The following is a 25,114-nucleotide window of genomic DNA, read 5'->3' as shown; positions in this document are numbered from 1 at the left end:
GGAAATCTGCAGTAGAAACTTCTTGAATATCTAAGATAAAAGCAAAAAACTGCGGATGCTGGAAATCCAAAACAAAAATAAAAATACCTGGAAAAACTCAGCAGGTCTGACAGCATCTGCGGAGAGGAACACAGTTAACGTTTCGAGTCTGTATGACTCTTCAACAGAACTAAGGAAAAATAGAGAAGAGGTGAAATATAAGCTGGTTTAAAGGGGGGTGGGATAGGTAGAGCTGGATAGAGGGTCAGTGATAGGTGGAGATAGCCAAAAGATGTCATAGACAAAAGGACAAAGAGGTGTTGAAGGTGGTGATATTATCTAAGGAATGTGATAATAGGTGACATTAAGAGTAGAAAGCAGGACGAGCAAGGTACAGATAGTTCTAGTGGGGATGGGGTGGGGTGAAGGGATCGAAATAGGCTAAAAGGTAGAGATAAAAGAATGGATGGAAGTACATTTAAAAATAATGGAAATAGGTGGGAAAAGAAAAATCTATATAAATTATTAGAAAAAAGGGGGATCGGAAAGGGGGTGGGGATGGAGGAGAGAGTTCATAATCTAAAATTGTTGAACTCAATATTCAGTCCGGAAGGCTGTAAAGTGCCTAGTCGGAAGATGAGGTGCTGTTCCTCCAGTTTGCGTTGAGCTTCACTGGAACAATGCAGCAGGCCAAGGACAGACATGTGGGCATGAGAGCAGGTGGAATGTTGAAATGGCAAGCAACAGGGAGGTCTGGGTCATGCTTGCAGACAGACCGAAGGTGTTCCACAAAGTGGTCACCCAGTCTGCGTTTGGTCTCTCCAATGTAGAGAAAACCGCATTGGGAGCAGCGAATGCAGTAGATTAAATTGAGGGAAGTGCAAGTGAAATGCTGCTTCACTTGAAAGGAGTGTTTGGGTCCTTGGACGGTGAGGAGAGGGGAAGTAAAGGGGCAGGTGTTGCACCTTCTGCGGTTGCATGGGAAGGTGCCGTGGGAGGGGGTTGAGGTGTAGGGGGTGATGGAGGAGTGGACCAGGGTGTCCCGGAGGGAATGATCCCTGCGGAATGCCGCCAGGGTGGGTAAAGGGAAGATGTGTTTGGTGGTGGAATCATGCTGGAGTTGGCGGAAATGGCGGAGGATGATCCTTTGAATGCGGAGGCTGGTGGGGTGATAAGTGAGGACAAGGGCGACTCTATCATGGTTTTGGGAGGGAGAGGAAGGTGTGAGGGCGGATGCGCGGGAGACGGGCCGGATACGGTTGAGGGCCCTGTCAACCACCGTGGGTGGAAAACCTCGGTTAAGGAAGAAGGAAGACATGTTAGAAGAACTGTTTTTGAAAGTGGCATCATCAGAACAGATGCGACGGAGGTGAAGGAACTGAGAGAATGGGATGGAGTCCTTACAGGAAGCGGGGTGTGAGGAGCTGTAGTCGAGGTAGCTGTGGGAGTTGGTAGGCTTGTAATGAATTTTGGTGGACAGCCTATCACCAGAAATTGAGACAGAGAGGTCAAGGAAGGGAAGGGAAGTGTCAGAGATAGACCATGTGAAAATGATGGATGGGTGGAAATTGGAAGCAAAATTAATAAATTTTTCCAGGTCCAGACGAGAGCATGAAGCAGCACCGAAGCAATCATCGATGTACCGGAGAAAGAGTTTTGGGAGGGGGCCAGAGTAGGACTGGAACAAGGAATGTTCCACATAAAGAGACAGGCATAACTGGGGCCCATGCGGGTACCCATAGCCACACCTTTTATTTGGAGGAAGTGAGAGGAGTTTAAGGAGAAATTGTTCAGTGTGAGAACAAGTTCAGCCAGATGGGGGAGAGTATTGGTGGATGGGGATTGTTCAAGCCTCTGTTCGAGGAAGAAGCGGAGAGCCATCAGACCATCCCGGTGGGGGATGGAGGTGTAGAGGGATTGGATGTCCATGGTGAAGAGGAGGCGGTTGGGGCCAGGGAACTGGAAATTGTTGATATGATGTAGGGTGTCAGAGGAATCATGGGTGTAGGGGGGAAGGGACTGGACAAGGGGAAGAGAGAATGGAGTCAAGATAGCAAGAAATGAGTTCCGTGGGGCAGGAACAGACTGACATGATCGGTCTGCCTGGACAGTCCTGTTTGTAGATTTTAGGTAGGAGGTAAAAGCGGGCCATCGGAGACTGAGGTTGGAAGCTGTGGAAGGAAGATCTCCAGAGGAGATGAGATCAGTAACAGTCCTGGAAACAATGGCTTGATGTTCAGTGGTGGGGTCATGGTCCAGGGGGAGGTAGGAGGAAGTGTCTGCGAGTTGACGCTCAGCCTCTGCGAAGTAGAGGTCAGTGCGCCAGACAACAACAGCACCACCCTTGTCAGCAGGTTTGATGACAATGTCAGGGTTGGACCTGAGAGAACTCGCAGACATAACCTAATGAAATTTGTGCAAATGACCTGGGAAAATTCAAGTAAAAATAAACTGCACTAATGAAGGGTATCAGCTGACATACTTGTAATGTCCATTCATTGCATTAAGAGGGACAGGCTAGCTTTAAGTAGTACAGGTTAGCTTTAAATGATGCTAGCCACTCATAATATGGCCCCCTGCTCATAAGTCCAACCAACCAACAGTGCCATTAGCACTAGCTAGACATCAAAATCTTTGAAATAGGCAGGTAGCATAATGTTTGCATGCATTTAACCTCCATGTATTCTGCCCTTAATTTTACTTATTGCTTATTCATTTCTCTGTCCATATTTAACAGTACAATTTCGGAAAAGGTCTAGAACAACAATCAGTATTGCAGGGCTGTGGATCAACCGATGTGGTGCTTCTGTAAAATTACATTTACCCATGTTTTCTGGAATGTGCTTTGTTTAGCTTACCACTGCCCAGTTTATACTGCCTATTGTAAACCACAATGCTTCCAATTTCTAGTGCACTTGAAATCACTCTTGACAGCACTAACAATGCGGTCTGGACTCTAGCAGAGCTGTCATCATCTGTGGTCTGTGGAGTACGCTTTGGTTGGATTTGGTCCACTAGGTCCATTTACACAGCAAGGCAGTATAACTTAAAAATGTGAGGGAGATTGGTTGAGTTCCTTAACTGCTTTTTCTAATTCACTATTTAATAGTTTTTTTGTTTGATGATTTTTATTTTACAACCATTGTCTTTCATGTGTTTGAGCAGGTGGCAACTTTCACCTAATGCATGTCCCTTATAGGACCTCATTAACATATGGTGACCGCAGGATGATGTGCATTTAATCAATGGCACCCTGCACCATAGGGAATCTAGCAATCCTTGCAAAGCTCACTCCACCTGCTAGTCTCTAACAAGAGAGAATGAAATGAAGTTAGTTCTCATTGAGAAGAAAGCCTAAGTGATGTCCTTTACGCAACAGTGTGTGGCAAACTGTGAGATGTGGCAAATATGCCCAGCTCAAGCTGGAGGCATAAAATGACACGGCCATGTTCACCTTCACAGCCATTGACAAATGCGGTCCTTGCCCTGCTCTGAGGTTCAATTGTGACTGTAGCAGGTGCCATGTTCAATGAGAATGTCCTTACTAAACAGCAAATATCCTACCCATCACTCTCCATTGGGGTTCAGGCAGGAGAATTGTACCCCAAACACCCTGGATGGATATGGCCACCTGCTAACTGCCTTTCACCTCCTCCTCTTCCTCTCTCTTCTAGCAGTTTGTCCTGCTCTGTTAATTCTCCAAGTCATGGTGTATTCTAAGGGAAATGCCTACTAGTGCACACATGTTTGGGAGCCACAGGTTTTTGCAGAAGCCATGAAGTGATCAAAAATTCCTTCAGTACCTGCCACACCTCTCCCTGTGTGCTTTTGCAACTTAAACCAAATATGACAAATGTATAGAATTGTAACAACTGCTATAAGAAGTCAACCAGCAATTGATCCTGGAAGGAGCTGATGATCCCTTTAAACTCTTTCGAGTTATCAACAGTCACAGATTGCAACTCTTTCGAGTACAATCACAGTTCTTGGTTTTCCGGGAGTGGGACATGAACCCACAACCCTCTGATTCAAAGGCGAGGGTGCTATGAACTGAGCCACAGCTGACACCTCCCTAAAAGTAGCACTAGTGGCAAGGTGTTTCATACTGCTGAAATCATATTCAGCTGTGTGAGGTTAAGAGAGGACATTAGCTGGTGCATTAAACTCAATCAGCTTTCCCTGCCATGATCGGCCTGTTTTGCATACTTCCAGCAATGACTCACTGCACATGCGCTAATACTTTCGTCAATACGGTGTCCGGAAATAGTTATATGGCAATTTACAATGCTAAATTGTAACAAAAAAGTGACTAAATATCTTCACAAGAAGAAGCAAGAAGAAGGACTGTGGATATAAAGTACACACCTTAAACAATTTCTATACATTATTGCATATAAATATAGCCATTTGTGTTTCATAGCATTGTTACTGGAGCATCAAAAATCTATCTCATCCAATAAGGAATTGTAATGATTTTCCAAATTTTAAGTGGACTGAGAGAGGCAATAGCATGAGCTATTTTATCATATTATTGGTGCTGGACACTGGGATTGAGGAATTAATAATTGGAAGCTTGAAAAATTATGATTGTATAGAATTAATTATAGATTTTAAATGACATTTAAAAACAGGAAAAGAAAATTATAATATACTGATTGATAGCCATGGGATTGCACAGAGAATCAAGACCAATTGCAGTCTTTGGGTCAACTAGGTTTATAGTGCAGAGAATAATTGGACAGGGAAGGAGCGGAGAGGTGGAAAGAAGGGGTGAGAGGGATGAAGGAATGGAAAAGAGGAAGAGGAGAGTGGAAAGGGATAAGGAAAGGGAAACTTAGGGAGAGGAAAATGATAACGAAATAGGGGAAGGGAAGCAGTGGGGGGGGTGGTATAGTGGCAGAAGGGGAAGTCAATGCCAACTGCAGGGGCTTCTATCTCAGTGGAGCAGGCATGCACTATCTGACTGTGCATCTAGTTCAGTTGGGAATGGAGGGATGTGCTTCAAGGCCTGGAATGTATTTTGTTGAAGAAGAGCAGAGAGCAGGGATATACATCAGTTGGGACGAGGAAGGGGGGATACAATCCAAGACTGTATGTTGATGGGACAGGTGAGAGAGAGGTAAGAAATCTATCCACTGGTAGCGGGGAGGGTGGCTACCTATCTCACTGCAGAGGGTGGGGAGGTTTAACGTGCAATGCCCAAAAGGGAGATGGTGAAGGCACACATGTCACAGTTTTTCATTTAGTGTGGGAGGTCATTGTGATTTCACCAAACATGTTTATGTTTTTTTGTTTCTTTCCTGTTGCATTAATGGTAGACTAACATTAGGTTCTGGTGCACTTTAAAAATGGGATCAAAAATTGTCCTGCACTGCAATTAAAGATGGAATGATGTGAGGAAAGGAGGCCTTCAGTTCATGTCTGTCATCTGGCATTAATTGTTCTTGCTGTTGGGTTTAGGATGAAAGCCTTTGGGGAGAGGGTGGGGGGAGATGTGGATGAGTTGGAGGAAGATGGGAACATACGAGCAGGAGTAGGCCATTTGGACTGTCGAGTCTGCTCCACCATTCAATTAGATCATGGCTGATCATCCAACTCAATGCCACTTTTCTGCGCTATCGCTAAGCATGATGTTCAGGAGAATGGCTTTTCTGTTGCTGAAGGAAATAGTGTTTCTGATGGGTGAGTAGATGTATGCTGGGGCTAAATTGAATCATATAACTAACAGTATGGAACTTTGGAATGATTAACAGTATCTAATGGAAACAAACACATTTGCTTCTCACCTTCAGCATGATGTCTGATTAGCAAGGAGTTTAAAAACCACCCTTAATTGGTGCAGAGCCACCCTATGGCTGCGGCAAAAGAACTACAGGGAGATGTAATCCATGCTTTTCAATTTGGGGTGGCACCAAATTAAAAGTTTTTGTGAATGAAATATGTGACAAAGGGCTGAGTGCTCCAAATAACAAAGCCTATTAGAGCGTCACCTGCAAGCATCACAGGCTAGGTCAAATGGACACAATTAACAGGGAAATCTCCACAAGGAATATTGGCAGGTGACAGAATATACTGATTTTAATAATATACAGAAATATATTTCAGATTTTCTGTGTCATTGCTCATGGAGTGACTGCTGTCCAATAATATTGATATTATATAAAATACAATTGATACAGTAGGGAGCCATTGGAAGGCACACATACTTGAGTGGAGCATGCAGAAACCACACGGAAGCCTTAATTCAATGGGCCTGACAGAAATAAAAATTGGAGCACAGCATTATGATCCAATATGTGTAGGGGTGCCAGAGGCTGGAGGAACCATGTTGGAAGTACAAACACCAGAGCATGAAAGACAAGGGCCTGAGGGAAGCACTAACTGAGTGGATATGATAGAAACAAAAATTGGCCTGGGGAATATTAATAAACAAAATTATAAATATATAGAAAACCAGCTGGGTGGGAAAAAGTCAAACTATTTAATCTAACCAAAATGTAGCAAACTGGATTTGCCATGATGAGTTTGGAAGAATTGGGCCAAACTGTTTCACAATATCAGTAGTGAAGTTTCAAAGGCGCAGATGTTAAGACTTTCATGCTTGTCTTTTCATTGTTTTATCACAGTTGACAAGGTATCATTCTCTTGATGTTAAAAACAGAATCATAGTGATGAAGCCCAAATGAAGATGTCTTTAGAAAACTCGATAAACAGCATTCTCCTTTACATCATTGACTCTGGAATGTATTCCACTGGTAGATACTTGGAGAATGACATCTCATGGCACACAACCATTACCTTCAGCACTACATCACCAGCACATAGTACTTGCTTGTGTAATAAAAAAAGCCCTTTTTTTAAACTTGGCTCTAATTCAGCCAGTCAGGCTTGGAAAGTCATTAACCACATATTGCGTTTGATGTGACAAAGTATAGCCATAGTGCTGGTCTTACAATTTCTATTACAAGGATAAATGTTCTTCTATGGAACAGGTCTCATATCATAAATATTTCAATAAAATATTTGGGGAAATCAGGATGGGTAATTTTAGGATATTGTTTTTTCTCTAAAGGATTTGGACTTTAAAGGAAAGGTTAGATGCCAAAATATCTTTGCACTATCCATGAGTCAAAAGTTTATTGCCTTGATATATTTTGAAAGTGAAAAATTAAGTATGTATAAGAAAATATTGGCCCAGATTTTGCGATGAGCAGTGAAGAAACAGAATTTGCCATTCTCTGTGGTGGCAACTGCCCAGAGCTTTTCCAGGTGTAAACTTCTTGTCCAATTCCACAAGGCACACTCTACAAAGCTTCTGCAGTGTGAGAGAGTAGGGCAAGCAACAGTGAGACTCTTCAACCAATCATATTGAAGCATCCTCATTGAACCATGAAGGGATGAATTTTACGTGCCCCCAGCAGGCATGTCTCCCACGGTATGGGGGGGGTGGTGCTGGTTGGGGGGTAAAATAAGGCAGGTACCCACCCCATCACCCACCACCTTCCTGTCCACCCCTGAGCTCACTCCATAATATGGGGGAAGGGGCAACGGGTGAGCACAGAGATCAGCAGCCCATCCGCCATATTTAAATGAATAACCAAGTGTCAATTAAGCTTGTTATCAAGCCAGTTGAACCTGATAATACATTGCCCATGCCATAAAACATTTGGCATGGGTAGCTGGGTGGAGGCAGCCAGCCTGATTTTTTTTTTTAACTGAAATATCTAAAAGGTGGGAAGAGAGTGGAGGAGTTGCTCTTCACCCTTTGCCGATGGTGGGGTGGCACCCCCCCCCCCCCCCCCGCCCCAACCTAAGGTTGGACCCCAGCCTTCCTTCCTCCCCACAAACTCCCTTAAACCCACTCCTTCCCTGCCCCAATCCCATACCTACCCAAACCCTCCCGGCCCAAGACCCCAGATTTACCTGCTTTGGGGATCCATGGGCCTTGATTGTTTTCTTCACCAGTCCTGGCAGCGACCACTGATGCCCTCCTGATGCTGCCAGGACTGATTGGAGCTGTCAGCCAATCGGATTGGCCAGCAGCTCCAGAGGGCAGGAATTCCTCCCAGTGAGGGGCGGAAGTCCCACTCGGCCCTCGTTAACACAGCTCACTTTATGGCTGCGGGGTGTGTTGGCGTGGAGCCTTTCAGCTCCACATCAATGTTTCCCGGAGGGGGATGGGGGGGAGGGGTGGCACGATGCCTGCACCCCCCCCATACTATTCTGTCCATAGGATAGCATTTTAACTGAAAAGTGAGGGGGTTGGGGGGGTGCGCCTGGGGGTTAAATTCCACCCAAAGGTGGCATTAGGTCAACGTGATTGCGCCCACTGAGTTTAACCTGGGTGGATTTGCAGGTGAGCAGGAAATGCCCTTAAAGCTGGCAGGTAAGTTATTTCAATATTTAAATCCCCAATGAACTCAGGATTTAACACAGTATTCTGGCTTGAACAGCCAGTGCACGGGTTTCACGAGCTGTGTGAAATTCACCAAGGTGAACCTGGCGAGAGCACAGTGGGGAGTGCTTCTACAGTGAAACTCAATAGCTGCAGCCCTGCCTGGCTGAGAGGCTGGTTTTCACCGCACTGCTTCTGAGTGACTGCTTTCGCTGCTTGACAGGTGATTTGCAACTTGAAAGTCAGTTCACCTCTTCTTGATCTGCATTGACTGATGGCATTGACTTCCTTGCTGTTAGCCTTCGCTGAGGAATGGGAACAGCTTATGCAGCTCTACCTTGGACCTGGAGATGAGGAACAAGAGGAGCACCACCAGCAGCAGCACTGGCTGCCTTCTCCTCAGGCACACGTCACTCCACAAGATGAAGGTCACAGAGGTCCAGCTTGGAGAAGGTGAGACCTCCAACACAGGGTCTACAGGCAGAGAACCAGCTCTCTCGACATGTGAGCATCAGTGCTCTCTGAGGCTTAGGCTTCTACAGTTGGTTGTTGCTGACATCTGCAGCCCCCCTGAAACTCGGTTCCCATCACATTGTCAATGGCCATCGGGTGGCTATCACTGGAGGCTTCCCCACACCCACATCCGGTTTCTCTCCCTCCTGGAATTCTATGTTGTGTTCTTCTGCAATAAGAAAAAACAGAGAATTGTGAATGTGAGAAATAAAGAGGAGAGAAGGACATTTGTGGGGGCTGACCGTTGAGACATGGTTCTGAGATGGCACAAAGATGAGTGTGAGTGTTGGCTGTTCAGATGGGAATGTGAGGAGGTAACTGGGGAGAGAGGAATGAGTAGAACTGCAGGATGGTTTGAGGATTGTTTGCAGTAAAATTCTGGAAAAGTCAATGTGGGGCTTGGCACCTGTAACCGTTTATCCTGTTCACTTTTCCTGTCATTCTGAGGTCCTGGGATCTCTTGGTGCGCTATGTCCAGGTCTGAGGGACCACAGCCTTGCTGCTCAGTTCTTCAACCATCCTTCTTTCCATCCACATCTGCTTGGCTTAAGAGGCCACCCACTTCTTCCTATTCTTGGGGAATATCATCTCACTGCTGAACTGTGGTTGCTGAAGCCACAGGAATCAGTGTCCACTTCAGCCATTCAGACCCTTCAAGGGTCCCTTTAACTAGAAATCCTTTGTTGGATAGATTTGACTGGTCGTTTCCCCACCCTGTGTTATTGATTGGGAAACCCCAAAGGGGGCTGCTAATGCTGTGGGTGAGTTAAAGAGTCACAGCAAAGCCTGCAACTTAATCAAATAGATTCCTGACCACTGCAGGACTTCCTCCTGAAATGGGACTGTTAGGATAAAATTCAACCTCTAGAGCTGAAACCAGGAAATACAACTTAGATTTAAATCATGTACAGAAATCAAAGATTGGGAAAGAAAGATGTGATTAAGAAGGAGAGAGATCAAAGAGACAGAAAAAATAAAAGCAAGTATATTTTTAAACTCTTCAACGCTAATTAAATTCTGAAGGAATGAAACACCAAACTTATAAGATTAGATTTTCAGAGTCAAAGGGGTTGCTTATGATGTATCGTGCTATTAAAAATTCATTGGGGAGAATTTTCTCCCCGTCGGGGGGGTTGTGCGGAGGTGGGCATGCAGCCGATTGGTGTCCCCGATCAGCTGGGCACCGCCATTTTACATGGGTGGGACAATTAAGGCCCGCCCAGGGTGACGCGTGCCCGGAAGCGCTGAGTGCTCCCGGGGGGGCGGGGAGGGTGGGGGGCTTTCCTGAGTCAGGGAGTGCGCTCTTTCGCGCATGCGTGCGAAAGAGCGCAGAAGTCTCTCTGAGGCACCTCTGCCTCACGGAGATTACTGCCACTTATAAAACATTGGATAAAGGTTAAAAAAAAATTTAAGGACATGTCCCCTCATGTGAAACTGTCACTAAATGTCTATTCATTTTATTAAAAATTTTCAAACACTAAAAACGTTCATGAAACCTCCTCCCACCTGTGGATGAGGTTCCATGAAAAATGTGACGTCGCCTGGGCTCTTCGCCTGCCTGGCAACCTTAAGGTTGGACGGGCAGCTCAGGTAATTGCTTTATTGGCTTTTCAAATGGCCTTAATAGGCCTTTGACGAGTTGGCTGCGCGCCCGCCGAACTGAAACCCTAAATGACGCGCGGTGACGTCGGGATGCACGCCCGACGTCACCGCGCGTCATTTTACGCCTCAGCGAGTGGGCCTCGACCCTCCATTTTCCGAGCTGAAGATTCTACCCATTATTACCACCTCTGTAATATTGCCAGACTCCGTCCTTGCCTCAGCTCATCTACTGCTGAAACCCTCATCCATACCTTTGCTACCATTAAACTTGACTATTCCAATGCATTCCGGCAGGCCACCCACAATCTATCCTCTATAAACTTGAGATCAACCAAATCTCTGCCCCCATCGTGCTCGCTGAGCTACATTTGCTCCCAGTTAAACAGCACTTAGATTTTAAAATTCTTATCCTGTTTTCAAAAGCTCCAAAGACATGCCAATGTCTATCTCTGTAATCTTCTCCAACCCCACAACCCTCAAGATGTATTTGCACTTCTCTAATTTTGACCTCTTGAGCATCCCTGCTTTTAACCACTTCACCATTGATGATTATGTCTTTATCGACCAAGGCCCTAAGCTCTGGAATTCCTTCCTTAAACCTCTCCGCCTCTCTACTTCCCTTTCTCCTTTAATACACTCTTTAAAACCTACCTCTTTGACCAAATCTTTTGTCACTTGCCTTAATATCTTTTTCAGTATCATTTTTGCTGAATACTGCTCAAATGAAGCATCTTGGGATGTCTTATTTCAAGACCCTTTAAAAATACAAGTTGTTGTTAGTCCTGAATGCACTAGTCCTAAGTTTTTCCACCATGTTTAATTGGTAACTGGAGGGTATGCACCGCAAACACACATCCTTACATTGATTTGCATAGGTGAGGTTCTGTTATAGTACAGCCTGTGAAGCACAGGGCAACTGAGACCGTAGTTCCATGTTTAACTGCATGCATGCGTGCTCCAGAAGCTGCTGTCCAATTTAACCCATAACAACAGTGAGCGCTGTTAGCGTCGCCATTATTATTAATGTAAAATCCAGGTCATTTTTTTTTCACATTTATGTGTTATGAGATGTCACATGGTTTTTTACTTGCAGTTCATTTTAAACTGGTCCCAGCTTTAATTTTCTTAACTCAGTCTTTGGACAGGATTTGTTCCCTTGGAGCTGCAGACAGTAGTAAATGCCAAGTTCTGATATGGCACACACTGCAGCATTACCATAAACCTGCCAATTCATTCATTCCAATACACCAGAGTGAAAAAGTGATATCACATGTTCATAGTCAGAATAAATTTGATGTGAAAACAATTATGCTAGCAGCGCAGTAGACATTTATAACACCCTTCCACATATATAGCATTTTTTTCAACTACAATATAGGCTTATTGCTTTATTAGCCTCCAAGTTGATTCAAAATTCTTCTGCTTCTGGTGCTAGACTAATCCAGCATATTTCAGAAAGACTTGCGATAAATTTGACTTTAGGTGATGAAAGACTATGGACAAATATTTACTATATTAGTAATTACTCTTGGGGAAAACAATACAGTCCAGCTGTTAAGGGTATTTTTAACAGTGTTGTCTCATTCTGCACATTCTAAATAGGTTAAACTCAGTAGCAAATTGTTTCCACCAATTTAGCCAATTATAGTCTTAAGTATAGCAACCATATTCTGATCATTTAAAAAGTGTGTAAATAAGTGCTCTAAATTGATTTTTTTTTACAATAAATCAGAATGCAGTGTTGCACTATGGGGAAAAAGTTACTTCAATTGCAATGATCACTGCACTGTCAGAAGTGGAACAAGAATGGGAGGCAAATGCGGAGGCAAGCAGGAGACACTGGGGGGCTTTTATGAAGCTGACAAGAGTGGGAAACATGGCATGCGGGATGATTGAATTAGGCGACACGCAAAAATTCAATTTACTGGCGGCAGGTTGAGATGCAGAGATTAAATCAGTGGCCTGTTTGCGGCATCTCGAGCCTCATGCCCATCTGTGGCAGATTTGTGCTTGTACTACATTTGCATGCCATGACTACTCATCAGCATAAAACTTTTTAAAACTTACATCCTACCTTCAAGATGAAGTCAGCGGCGCACGAGAATCTCGTGGCACCCAGTTCTTTTAAAGGTGGAATGCACCAGTCAGCTTTGTGCAGTTTTGTCTTGGATCAGTTTTCCTTGTTGAACTCTGGAGGCTCGGGACCTGGAATTGGGGTGGGGGGTGGTGGGGGTTGAAAGGTTGGAGTTTGAGTGCATGGGGGAGTGGAAGAGGGATCCAAGGGAGGACAGAGGGTGGGGTCAGGGGCATGGAGGAGTGAAGTGGGAAGAGCATAGTGTCCGAGGTGTGGTGTGGCAGGAACGGTCAGTCAAAGTAAGAAAATGAGGGGCCTGAAGATGTCTATCTCGGGGTAGTGGCTGGCAGAGTCCTTACAGGGCTTTGAGTTCACCTACAACACTTCAATTATCCCACTGAGAGTGATCTCGGACAATATTCTTTACAATGCTTAGAAGGCAGGGCTAGCTGAGCCTGCAATTCAGCCATGTCCACAGAGTGCAGAGTACAACACTGGACACTAACATTGTTCATCAACAAAGAGTAAATGAAAAAAAACACAACATTGTTTCTTCCACAATAAAGGAAATTTCCTTAATTCCCCTGTAACCATCAAGGTACGCCAACCGTAAGGTGTGCCAGTACATTTAGATCTCTGACTAAGCTAGTCTAAACAAATAAAGGTAATGCACATATGAATAAAGTGAAACCAATATAATGTGAGATATTTACAAGCAAAATTGAAATTTGAAGAAACAGCTATGCCACCTTTGTCCTTTCAACAAGTCTTCTGTTAACAACAATGGAATTGGTCAGGAAAGTGGTGGCTGTGATTCAGAGCCTCCCTGTTTGACCAGGAGTCTTTTTTATAGTCCACTCATAGTTGCAGCATTGTCAGCTGATGGCAGGTTTCACCACTGAAAAGCTTCTCCTACTGCAGAATTGCACGTGTCTCCCGTGCACATCACCGGCACTTTAAATTTTAATTGCAATTGCATGGAAAACAGGAAACACTTCAGGTTTCGCTGTCGGAATGGCACTCCACTGATAAAATTCTTCCCACTCAGTGTAGTGTCCGAGGCCCAACCACCTTTGACTGCGTTATCAATGACCTTCCTTTCATTATAAGGTAAGAAGTTGGGCTGTTAATTGATGATTGCAGAGTGCATCAAATAATGATACAGCCCATGTGTGGACGTAACAAAATCTGGACAATACTCAGGCTTAGGCTGATAGTGACAAATAAAATTTATGCACACAAACTGGGGAGTCACTATTGACCAAAAATCTAACTGGCCCAGCCACATAAATGCCAAGACTAGTGGAGCAAAGCAATCTGGAATCTTGAGGCAAGTGGTTCAATTCCTGAATATGCAGAGCCTCTCCACATTTATCAAGAGTGTTATGGAATACAGTCCATTTGCATGGATGGGTGCAGTTCCGACAACACTGAAGCAGTATATCATCCTCCAGCTCAAAGCAGCCTGTTTTTTTTTCTTAATTTATGGGAAATGGGCATCGCTTGCCCATCCCTAATTGCCCTTGAGAAGGTGGTGGTGAGCTGCCTTCTTGAACCACTGCAGTCCCTGTGCCGTAGGGACACCCACAGTGTTGTTAGGGAGATAGTTCCAGGATTTTGTATTCCTTAGTATTCCTCAATATGTCTAAAGTGCAGTGCCGAATGAGGTTCCATCTCTCAAGGGAGACAGTGACCTCCATCTGTCAGATGATAGGCCCTGAGATCTGTGCCGACTGTGTGGGTGGACACCCCATACCAGTGGCACTAAATGTCACAGCTGCCCTCAACTTCTATGCCTCTGGCTCTTTCCAGGGGTCGGTGGGTGATCTTTGTGGAGTCCCCCAGTCAGCTGTCCACAGTTGTGTCAAGCAGGTGACAGATGCTCTGTTAAGGCGTGCATTGACTTTCATCCACTATTGCTGGGTCGAGGCCAGCCAGACAGAGTGAGCCAGAGGCTTTGCAGCGATTGCTGGCTTCCCCCGTGTCCAGAGTGCTATAGACTGCACACATGTGGCCATTAAGGCACCAGCAGGTGAGCCTGGTGCCTGCGTCAACAGGAAAGGATTCCACTCCATGAACGTTCAGATAGTGTGTGACCACAGGATGCAGATTCTGCAAGTCTGTGCAAGGTACACAGGCAGCTCCCACGACACCTACATCCTCAGACACTCCCAGGTGCCGATGCTCTTCAGTACTCCAGCCTGGCTGGATGGATGGCTGCTGGGTGACAAGGGCTATCCCCTCAAAAGGTGGCTCATGACGCTTCTCCACCATCCAAGAACAGAGGCTGAGCAGCTGTACAATAGGAGCCGCGCCTCCACAAAGGCTGTGGTTGAGAGAACCATCCGTCTTCTCAAGATGCGCTTCCGATGCCTGGACCATTCAGGGGGCGCACTCCAATATTCCCCAGATCGTGTGTCGTTGATAGTGTTTGCATGCTGTGCTCTCCACAATCTGGCACTGGAAAGGAGCGACACAGTGGACAAAGAAAATTTCGACGCAGTTGGTCTGACTGCACACGATGAGTCCAGTATTGAGTCTACGCACAGGAGAATGCTCAGGGGCTAGATGCTGACTCGGGCATACTCTAGGGAGGCAGGGACACCCAGGAGGCTTTAATCCAATGAACCTTCAGCTCGCACACTACAGATGGACCTCCAACAAAGGCCTGTGCTGCAGGCTCCATGCCCAATACCTGAGTGCTAAGTCTGCTTGGATAGGAACATTAACTAAGGCCCTTGTCAATAAAGCTCAATGTCAAACAACTCATTCATAACATCATGGCTTCCCGTCCACCTGCAGAAGTAAGGAATCACCCTGAGCAATGCTCACATATCAAAATTTAATGAGATTACAAAATTAACTTCAGAAACCAAAAAAAAAGGTGTTGCACGTCACACCAAGCCTTCGATAAACTACTGTGGGCCAACATAAAAGCACCAATGAGAAACCCATGGTGTGCCTAATGTACCTTAAATTTACCCTTACGGATGCTCCGGCTAGGTGCTGTCCCCTTGCTGGCACTGGTATCTGAGACAGCCTGCTCACTGTGCTGTCCTGTTGGCCTCGATGACCTTGGCGGCCGTCTTCTGGCCCGTGGAGCCTTTGATGGCCCGGCCTGGGAGGGAGTGGCCAATTCCACAGCTGGCATCTCCCCAGTCATTGCAGCCTCATCGGATGCCACAGTCACTGGCAGAGGGGCGGAGGAGCTGCTGCCCTCATCCAGAGCGCCCTGAGAGGAGCCTGCAGAGACAACAGGCAGCTGCTGCGCTGATGTGAGGTCGCTTTGGACCTCCCTGCTCACCATAAATGGATGGGCATTGAGCTGGGATACTTGGTGCCCAAACCATCTCCCACACTGGCACTGACCAGCTGAGGTCAATGCCGCTGTGAGGGCTTGCAGGTCCGAGCACAATCCCAGGAAGTCCTGATTGTTCTCTTTGAGGAGCCTCTCCACGAGAGTCGCCACTGTCTACATGGAGGAAGCATGGCGCTTGGCCTTGAGGCTCATTACATCAGTGAAGCTTCGCATGGACTCCTCCAGCACGGGCACCATGCCACGCATAGTCTCATGTATCTCCGCCAGATCCTTCCGCACACCCTGCTGCACTTCCAGCATCTGCTGCCTCATGGATGACTCCAGAGGAACATCATCAACCACCGATCGAGCATGTACCTGGTACCCAGCAGTTCCCTGACTGCCGGCGCCATGGGCACTCTCTGTCTCCGCCCGCACCTCAAGCGAGTATGAAGTGACCTCACCGTTGTGCCCCGGGATATTAGCCAAAGATCTAATTCCCGCTGAGGTGCTAGTGTCTGTGCTGGTGCCTGCCTGGCAGAGATGGTGTGACGCTGGTGAGTCGATATGTTCTGGGCCCTCGGGTGTGAGAGGTGGCCTCTCTGCTTCCTCCTCCCGGCCCTGCTCCAGTGATGCTGAAAGGAAGAACAAGGACATTTGATTAGTTAAAGCAGATACAATGTCATTTTGCATGCCTGTCCCCTGGATCATTATGCGTTCATCCTTCCATTATCAATGGTCAACCCATGTTGCAAACTTCAATCACTGAGCATTCAGCACTGCCATGGCAGCTGGGACACACATGGTGATCTCCGTGCTCAGCAATCTTACCTCCCCGTGGCACCCCAGCCTCACCACCACCGGTAGACCCGGGAGCATGGCGCCTCTCCAGATCCATGGCCTGCTGCTCAAAAGGAGTAAAGATGGCCAACTGGGCTTGGCCTCCGCCAGTCCGCATCTGCTCGGTGGAATTGTGTGCGGTCTTCTCCTCGAAAGGGGAGAGGAGGATTGATTAGTCCAGCCTGTACCTGGATTCCCATCACATCCCTGCTACCCCAGCCAGAGTGGGACATTGCAGGGGTCCAGTGCTTCGTCACCCCACAGCTGCCGCACCTTCACACACAGAATCCAGGGCTGACCCACTCCCTTGCCCAAATGCTGCCTCCATCACATTTGGCACCACAAGGTGTAACCTTGCAAAGCAAGGATGCACAAGCACGTGGAGCGCAAAGGCCAGCAGATGGATTGGTGCCCTGCCACCTGGAAGCTCCCCTCCCAGCATGTTAGCACCCTTTGACATGCCCCCCAGTTCCAGCACTGCGCCTGGTGCAGATCCTTGAGTTTCACCCCCATTCTATACTCTGGGTGTCAGTGTCACACATGCTGCGGATGCAGAGCCCATCCTAGCTCAACCCTCTCAGGGTGAACTAGGCATGGGCAATATCTGCTGGCCTCAATCCTCCTCTCCCCTTTCGAGGAGAAGACCGCACACAATTCCACCCAGTGAGGGATACTTGCCATGAAGGATTCAGTGCTGTTGCTGGTGGGTGGGTTGGTGGGAAAGGGTGACAGCTGCATTAAGTGACCTCGGCCAACATGGTACTCGCCCTTTCCGAGCGCAGGATGTTGTTGAATCTTTATCATTACTGGATCCATGTGCATCGCACCACATCATGGGAGCTCGCACTCTCGGCCACCTCCTCCCACGCACATTTGGTCAGGTGGGGAGGCCTCCGCCTCCCATCTCTCGGAAGCAGGACCTCACGCCGCGCTTCCACCTCCTCCAGGAGGGCAGCTAGGCACTCATCCGAGAACCAAGGGGCACACTGCCCCGCTGACCTACCATCTGGCCTGGCCTGCCCTGCCCCGCTGCCTTACCCTCCAGCCTGGCCTGCTCCGCTGTCCTACCCTCTGGACTTGCCTGCTCACAAGAAGCCCTCTGGTGAGCCCATCTACCAGCCATTGTGAGCAGCCTTGCACAGGCTGCCAGGCCTTCATTTAAACAGGCCACCAAATCGCCATTGGACCCGGCGATCAGTGCACTCCCGCTGCCGCCCACCCACCCTTAATTGGTCTGCCCGCGTAAAATAGCGGTGCGGGCGGCGATCAGGCCTGCTCCCTCTCGGCCCACCCGATATGGGGAAAATTCTCCCCATAGATACATCGCACTATTACTCTATTTTACAATAAATTCCAATAACTTCATGGAAATTATTATATCTTCCTGACAGACACAGATGCTATCTTCTAATCAGCATTACTATCTAGTAACTTATAGGGATCATTCATTCTAGGATTGTTCTGGTGCTGAAACATGTTTATTCATGCTGCACAGTAATTGGTTTGCAAGCAACAAAGCAGAAATCCAAATGATAGAGCATCAGCACCTTAATAATATGAACAGCTTCCTCAAGAAAGCTTGTCAAACACCTTTGAGCCTAACAGGTCTCCAAATGTTCCTGAAACTTGTGATAAAAATTTAATAATGACATGAAAATAATATTGTGCCTGTTAGTTAATTTTAAAATATATTCACTTTATACTTTGGTGCAATAAATGTATAAATGAAGAAATATAAACTGGTACAAAAGGTTGATTTTACCACATTTCTAAAGTTTTAAGACTGTTGTATTATGATCGCAAAAGAGAAAGGTAGTTATCTGATTTCGAATTGCTGAAATTAGCACAGGTCCAAATATAAGAATATTTCATTCCAGTGTCAATATCCTTTAGTGCAACAGAAGATTTAGTTCTCTTTAAGAAAATCCAAGAAAAACACAACAGCATATTTTGTGCTTGACAGGGTTACTCTTTTTCCTGATTAAGGTTTTATTTTGGTTGCAGCAGTGTAAGTAATTGGAGATCTTAAAAAAATTCTGCATTCCTTCTTCTTGTAAATGAACTCTAAAAGTGAATTAACTTTGAATTATGTTCATTTTGCATTCTTATTTTTATTTTTGAAGTGTTGAATTCTTACATGGAAAATATATTGTGAGCAAAGCTTTTCTCTTCTTTGTACTATTTTGCTAATCACAGTGATAAATGCCAACACTAGAGAAATGTAAGTTACCCACTTTTTGCACTCAGCATTTGCATCAAGTCATTCAAATCAGGTTTAAAATTAGGTAGATGAAGTGTCAAGCCACAACAAATTGCTCTCATTGTACCAACTTCATCTCAATGCGATTTTTGGAATCTTTCTACGTGCAAAGTGTTTGCTCTGTCAGTGTAAATTTAGTCATTAGGCTTCATTGTACATGTAATAGTTGACATTTTTGAGTGAGTTGATCAGGTGCTGTACAAATACAAGTATTTGACCTGAGAAGAGCACATTGCTGTACCAGGATGATTTTCAATTTCCCACATCAATTATCTTTTGTGATTATCAACATAGGGACTGAAATCCTGCTCCCCTACACTGACAGTTCAAGTGCCCACTGCGTGCAGCGGGATTGGCAAACCTGGATCCGATTCAGTCCATTTGATTTGTGATCAAAAGACTATGCTTGACATAGGCTTTCCTACTACCTGCTGGACATTAGCAGTCTCCTACCTTATCAGAAAATGCAAAATTTTAACACATCCCATCAACAGGAAATGCTGGCATCATTGATTATGAAGCTGCACCAGAACATTTCTGCCCTGTCTGGGAAACGCTGTCATCTGTGTGCCCAATGCATCTCTCAGATCATCCATGAAATGCGCAAATTGCACTCAAAACAGGGCAGAGTAGACAGCCTGGGGAAGTGCCCTCTGAACATCAGGAACACAATGCACCAAGCAAAATGTGCTAATACCAACAGTGAACCAGGAGCAGAATTTTAGCACCATAGTGCTAAATTGGGGCAAATTACATTATGAACCAATTCCCAGCAGAGACTGGGTGACAAGCAGAGATTATAGTGATCATGAGAGTCTTGACAAATTACGGCTCTTCAAATAGTGGGTAGAGGTTCTGCCCTGCTATACTTTCGTCCCCACATAGATTCATGGAAGATCCTGCCATTGGTAACCTTATTGCAATTTGACCATTTCAATGCATATTATTCTGCAGGCACTATTTGAAGGTATATGGTCGGATGTGTCATTACATCAGATAGATTTGCAGTGTGCTAGCCCAGTGCCCTGCAGGATAAGCTACTACCAAGTCTAGAAGTAAATGGTATAGAATAGCAGATACAATTTTAATTTTGTCCTGTGCTGAGCCACTCAATCTCAGATGAGGGAACAGGGCAATGCTACATTTGGCTCTGCATCCTGCGCCAATGAAGATAAAAATTGGCCAGGGTTCCCACTCCCAATTAGTATCCAGGCTCTTGCTGCAAAGCATCCTTGTATGAGTAAAAGCAAAATATTGCAGATACTGGAAATCTGACATAAAAACAGAAAATGCTGGAAAATCTCAGCAGTTCTGGCAGCATCTGTGGAGAGAGGGTGAGTCCGCATTACTCTTCTTCAGAACTGGCCACAGATGCTGCCAGACCTGCTGAGATTTTCCAGCATTTCCTATCCTTGTTTGGAAAAGGGCAGAATCGAATTTAGCTGTCAACGCCCAAAGAATCATATCAGCAAGAGTCAGTACCTTTAGGAAATGAGAGAAGAAAATTGGCAACAAATAATAATGTTTATACTACATAGCAGAGATGTTGGATGTCTGAGAGATATGTCAGCCATTTGATAGCTTTGTTTGTAACGTCCATATGGAACAGGTCTGAAATGAATTTGTCTTTGTCTCTCATTTGGCACTGGTCAGTCCCTTCAATCTTATTTTAGGGCAACCTAATTCACTGTCAAATTCAGTCTTAAATTTCTGCTTCTTTAAATATCTATGTGATCCTTCCCCCGAGACCATGAGCTGGACTTCCAAAGGGCCATAGGGTCAGGACCAGGTGTAGCTGGGAATTAAAAATCAAGGTCCCAGAGGTGGGCAGAATCTTGTTGAGGGGTCAGGGGTCTTGCCTGCTGGCTGGAGAGCTGGCGAGAGACCCACACTGACTCTTTTTGGGAAGGCCTGCTGAACCACACGCCAATCAGGCAGTGGTGTGGCCAGGCACGACCCTTACCCCGGAATCAAGACCCCGAGAGCTGCTGGCCAATCAGAGGCTGATAGCTGTTGTGCTCAGCAGCGCCACTGAGGAGGCTGTGGCTGCTGCTGGAAGGACAGGCATCAGAGAGCTAGGATCACAGAGCAACCCAGGTCACAAGTAATGTGAAGGGGTCGAGGGGATTTGCGGGGTTGGGGTCATGAGGAGAGGGGTGCAGGAGGGTCAGCAGCAAGGCAGGGTTGTGGTCCTCAGCAGGGGCTCCCCTTCCCGATGTCAAATCCCTCGATCGTGGTTCTAGCTGCCGTGCACGCTGTATGGCAACAGGCCTGCCTGCAGCTAGGTTAACACCAGCAGTGGTGGGGTGAGGCCTTTAAGTGGCCATTAATTGGCCACTTAAGGGCCTCATTTAGCACTGGGGTGGGAAGGTCAACCATGGGCCTTCCTGCCCAGAACTTAATTCAGGCAGAGGCAGTGAGGTAACAGGGTTGCAGGATACCACCATCTCACCTAAGTAAATGCCCTTCCTGCCTCCAAGCTCATCACCGTTGAGGGCACAAGATTCCAGTTGTTGTCTCAGGATTTTGATGTCTCCAGGACAGTTCAGAATTTTAAGAGGGCCGGTGGGGTTGTGGAGGCGTGGGGGGGCGAGCAGCAAATACGATTGCCCCTTTAAGTTCATTAAGGAGCTCGATAAGGGGCCCGTCAGCTCTTGATTAGAATTTTAAAATGTTTTTAATGAGCACAACAGTCTTGTGCCATTTGCATCTGAAAATAGCATTGTGAGACCAATACAACTTGAGCATGGATCAGGACCTAGAACTCATCTGGGTGTCGGGTTCCCAGCCCTGCTTTGAAAATTCGGCCTCATTTTCCTCTCTGGGTTAGTATTACATGTTTATGCATATTTCAGACTCAAAACTGGGTCGTATGAACACCAGATTTGATTCATGTTATTATAGCTTTCTCTGAGGAAATTACTGTACGATATTGATATTGTACTCAACATGTTTGTGGGATTTTTTTGCCACTACTTTAATAAAGTGGTTAATTATTTAAAACAAAAATTGTGGAAAGTGCACCTATTTATTTTAAATAGGTTACCACCCTTGTTTATATAGCAGATAGCACTGCACAAGATTTTAAAATATATTTGCATTTTTTTAATGGAAATACTACCACTACTGTATTTTATTGAAAATGTCCTGATATCTGTATTGGGAAAAAATAGCCACTTTTATTATCAACTGTTCCATTATGTTCACTTTTTAATTTTTTAAAGGCTTTTCTAGAAAGTACATGTATAGGTAAAAGTATATAGTGCATTTTGGGAATTCAATTGGAGCCAGCTCAAGAGCTGTCAAGTTGAATGATCAAGAAATATTTCTACACATAGGATTTGATTGTAAGATATGAACTAGACTAATGTATGATGTGTTTCATATTGTTTGATTTCCTGTTCAGAAAAGCCCTGTGTACTGTTTTGTTCTCCTCTGGGGAAAGATCAACCTATTCTGATCTCAGAGAAAGTGCTTGATGGAACGCCATGTGGTCCACATGAAACAGACATCTGTGCTAATGGCACATGCCAGGTATGTTCAACTATTTCAACAAAATTACATTAAGTGGCACAAATAGTTGATTGTTACCCTCCTTGAAACTTCCATGTAATCATGAAACACGTACATATAAAATGAGGATGCTACTATTTCTTTATTTTAACATGTTACCAATGAAGAAAAATAGAAATGGCAGTCACGTTATTTAATCCTGAGGCAAACAATTACACATCCTTCTGAGTCACAAAATAGAATAAAAGCCCAACCTCAATAAAAGGTTGATTTTTATGGCAGGAGAGTACCCAGTTAAACATGAGCTGGATGTATTTGGTCCTTCCAATTTCTAAGTTGGTGAATTTTCAAATTTAAAAATGAAATCAAAAGAAGAAGCAATGTTTTATTCATGGATCATCCATTGTGACTTTGCTGACTACTCTCTAAAAAAGCCCCAAAACAATGACAGAGCCAACTTTTTATTTTTCTCTTTTTTAGGTTTTGATGCCCTCAATTACAATGCACTTTTACAAGACTATTTAAGAATCTATTTTGTAATGAATGTCATTGAAATAAAGAATTAGGGTTGCGCGTTTTGAAATTCGAATGGATAGTTTTCTGTTGCTCATGTCTATTTCAATCATAATCCTATGTTTCACCATACTGAACAACAATTCAAGAGATCACAGCAATCAGAACCAACTTCAAAATCTAGCAGATTTAGGCCCGGATTTTCTTAGGCTGGCTCCAGAGCCATTTAAAAAAGGTAGATGGGACCCGATTTCAGGATTCCTGACCCCCATTCCTGACACCGACTATTTTCGCCAGTGCAGAATAAGGGTGCAGGGAGCAAGCACACGTAGCGAGCTCAGCAACCGAGTAGAGTGTTTACTTTATGAGGTTATAAGTTATTTTTTTCTGTGATCCCTTTTGTGAATGTCTGGATGTTTATTTGGACAGGATTAGGAGGTGTGAAGTGGTTAGAAATTTCTGGTGCTGATATTTGGGGAGGGGATGGTATAGTGGTATTGTCACTGGACTAGTAATCCAGAGACTCAGGGTAATGCTCTGGGGACCGAGGTTCGAATTTCACCATGACAGATGATGAAATTTGAACTCAATAAAAATCTGGAATTAAAAGCCTAATGATGACCATGAAACCATTATCGATTGAGGAAATCTACTGTCCTTACCTGGTCTACAGCAATGTGGTTGACTCTTAAATGCCCTTTGAAATGGCCTAAATGTACCCAACTGCTAAAAAACCCTTAAAGGAATGAAACTGGACAGACCACCCAGTATCGATCTAGGCACCAGAAACGACAATGGCAAACCCAGCTCTGTTGACCCTGCAACGTCATCCTTAGTCTGGGGGCTCGCGCCAAAATTGGGAGAGCTGGTATGGAATCGTACCTTACAGAAATGCCTGAGACACCACCACCACTATCCCTGGGTATGTCCTGTCCCACCAGCAGGACAAACATGGGCGAGGAAACCTCCTGCTGATTACCACGTACTGTTCCCACTTCAGCTGATGAGTCAGTGCTCCTCCACTGAACACCAGTTGGAGGAAGCATTGAGAGTGGCAATGGGTGGGAGACTTCAATGTCCATCATGAAGCGTGGCTCAGTAGCTCCACTACTGATCACCAGACGGTGAGGGAACCAACAAGAGGGAAAAACATACTTGAACTCATTCCCACCTGCCTGCCGCAGATGCATCTGTCCAGGACAGTATCAGTAGGAGTGACAAAGTCCTATCTTAACACTGAGGATACCCTCCATTGTGTTGTATGGCACTACCACCATGCTAAGTGGGATAGATAAAAAACAAATCAAGCAACTCAAGACTGGGCAATCACGAGACACTGTGGGTCATTAGCAGCAGCAGAATTGTACTCAACCACAATCTGTAACCTTATGGCCTGGCATACCATCTACGATTATCATCAAGCCAGGAGATCAACCCTGGTTCAATGAAGTGTTCAGGAGGGCATGCTAGGAGCAGCACCAGGCCTACATAAAAATGAGTTGTCAACCTGGTGAAGCTGCAGCACAGGACTACTTGCGTGCCAAACAGTACAAGCGGCAAGCAATAGACATAGCTAAGCGATTCCACAACTAATGGATCAGATCTAAGCTCTGCAATCCTGCCACATCCAGTCGTGAATGATGGTGGACAATTAAACAACTCACCGGAGGAGGAGACTCCACAAATATCCCCATCCTCAATTATGGAGGAGTCCAACACATCAATGCAAAAGATAAGGGATTTGCTACAATCTTCAGCCAGAAGTGCCGATTGGATGATCCATCTCGGCCTCCTCCAGAGCCCCCCAGCATTCCAGGTGCGAGTCTTCAGCCAATTCGATTCACTCCACGTGATATCAAGAAATGGCTAAGGGCACTGGTTACTGCAAAGGCTATGGGCCCTGACAATATTCTGGCATTAGGACTGAAGACTTGTGCTCCAGAACTTGCCACGCTCCTAACCAAGCTGTTCCAGTATAGCTACAACACTAGCATCTACCTGGCAATGTGGAAAATTGACCAGGTATGTCCTGTACACAAAAAGGAGGACATATACAACCAGACCATTTGTTGCCCCATCAGTCTATGCTCGATTATCAGTAAAGTGATGGAAGGGGTCATAAATAGT

General features: G+C 45.5%; 1 protein-coding gene across 1 annotated transcript in view; it reads left to right on the top strand.

Moving 5' to 3' along the window:
* The window catches only part of LOC144697119 (A disintegrin and metalloproteinase with thrombospondin motifs 19-like), a 538,939-nt gene that overhangs the window by 293,855 nt on the left and 219,970 nt on the right, over positions 1–25,114 (top strand). Inside the window, exon 14 of the mRNA XM_078568954.1 lies at positions 22,368–22,495. Within this exon, the coding sequence (XP_078425080.1) occupies positions 22,368–22,495 (128 nt within the window). The remainder of the gene's footprint in view (positions 1–22,367; positions 22,496–25,114) is intronic.

The sequence above is a fragment of the Cetorhinus maximus genome, chromosome 2, assembly GCF_964194155.1.
Source record: "Cetorhinus maximus chromosome 2, sCetMax3.hap1.1, whole genome shotgun sequence".
NCBI lineage: Eukaryota > Metazoa > Chordata > Chondrichthyes > Lamniformes > Cetorhinidae > Cetorhinus > Cetorhinus maximus.
The sequence above is the reverse complement of the archived record's forward strand: the minus strand, read 5'-3'. Positions and strand labels throughout refer to the sequence as shown.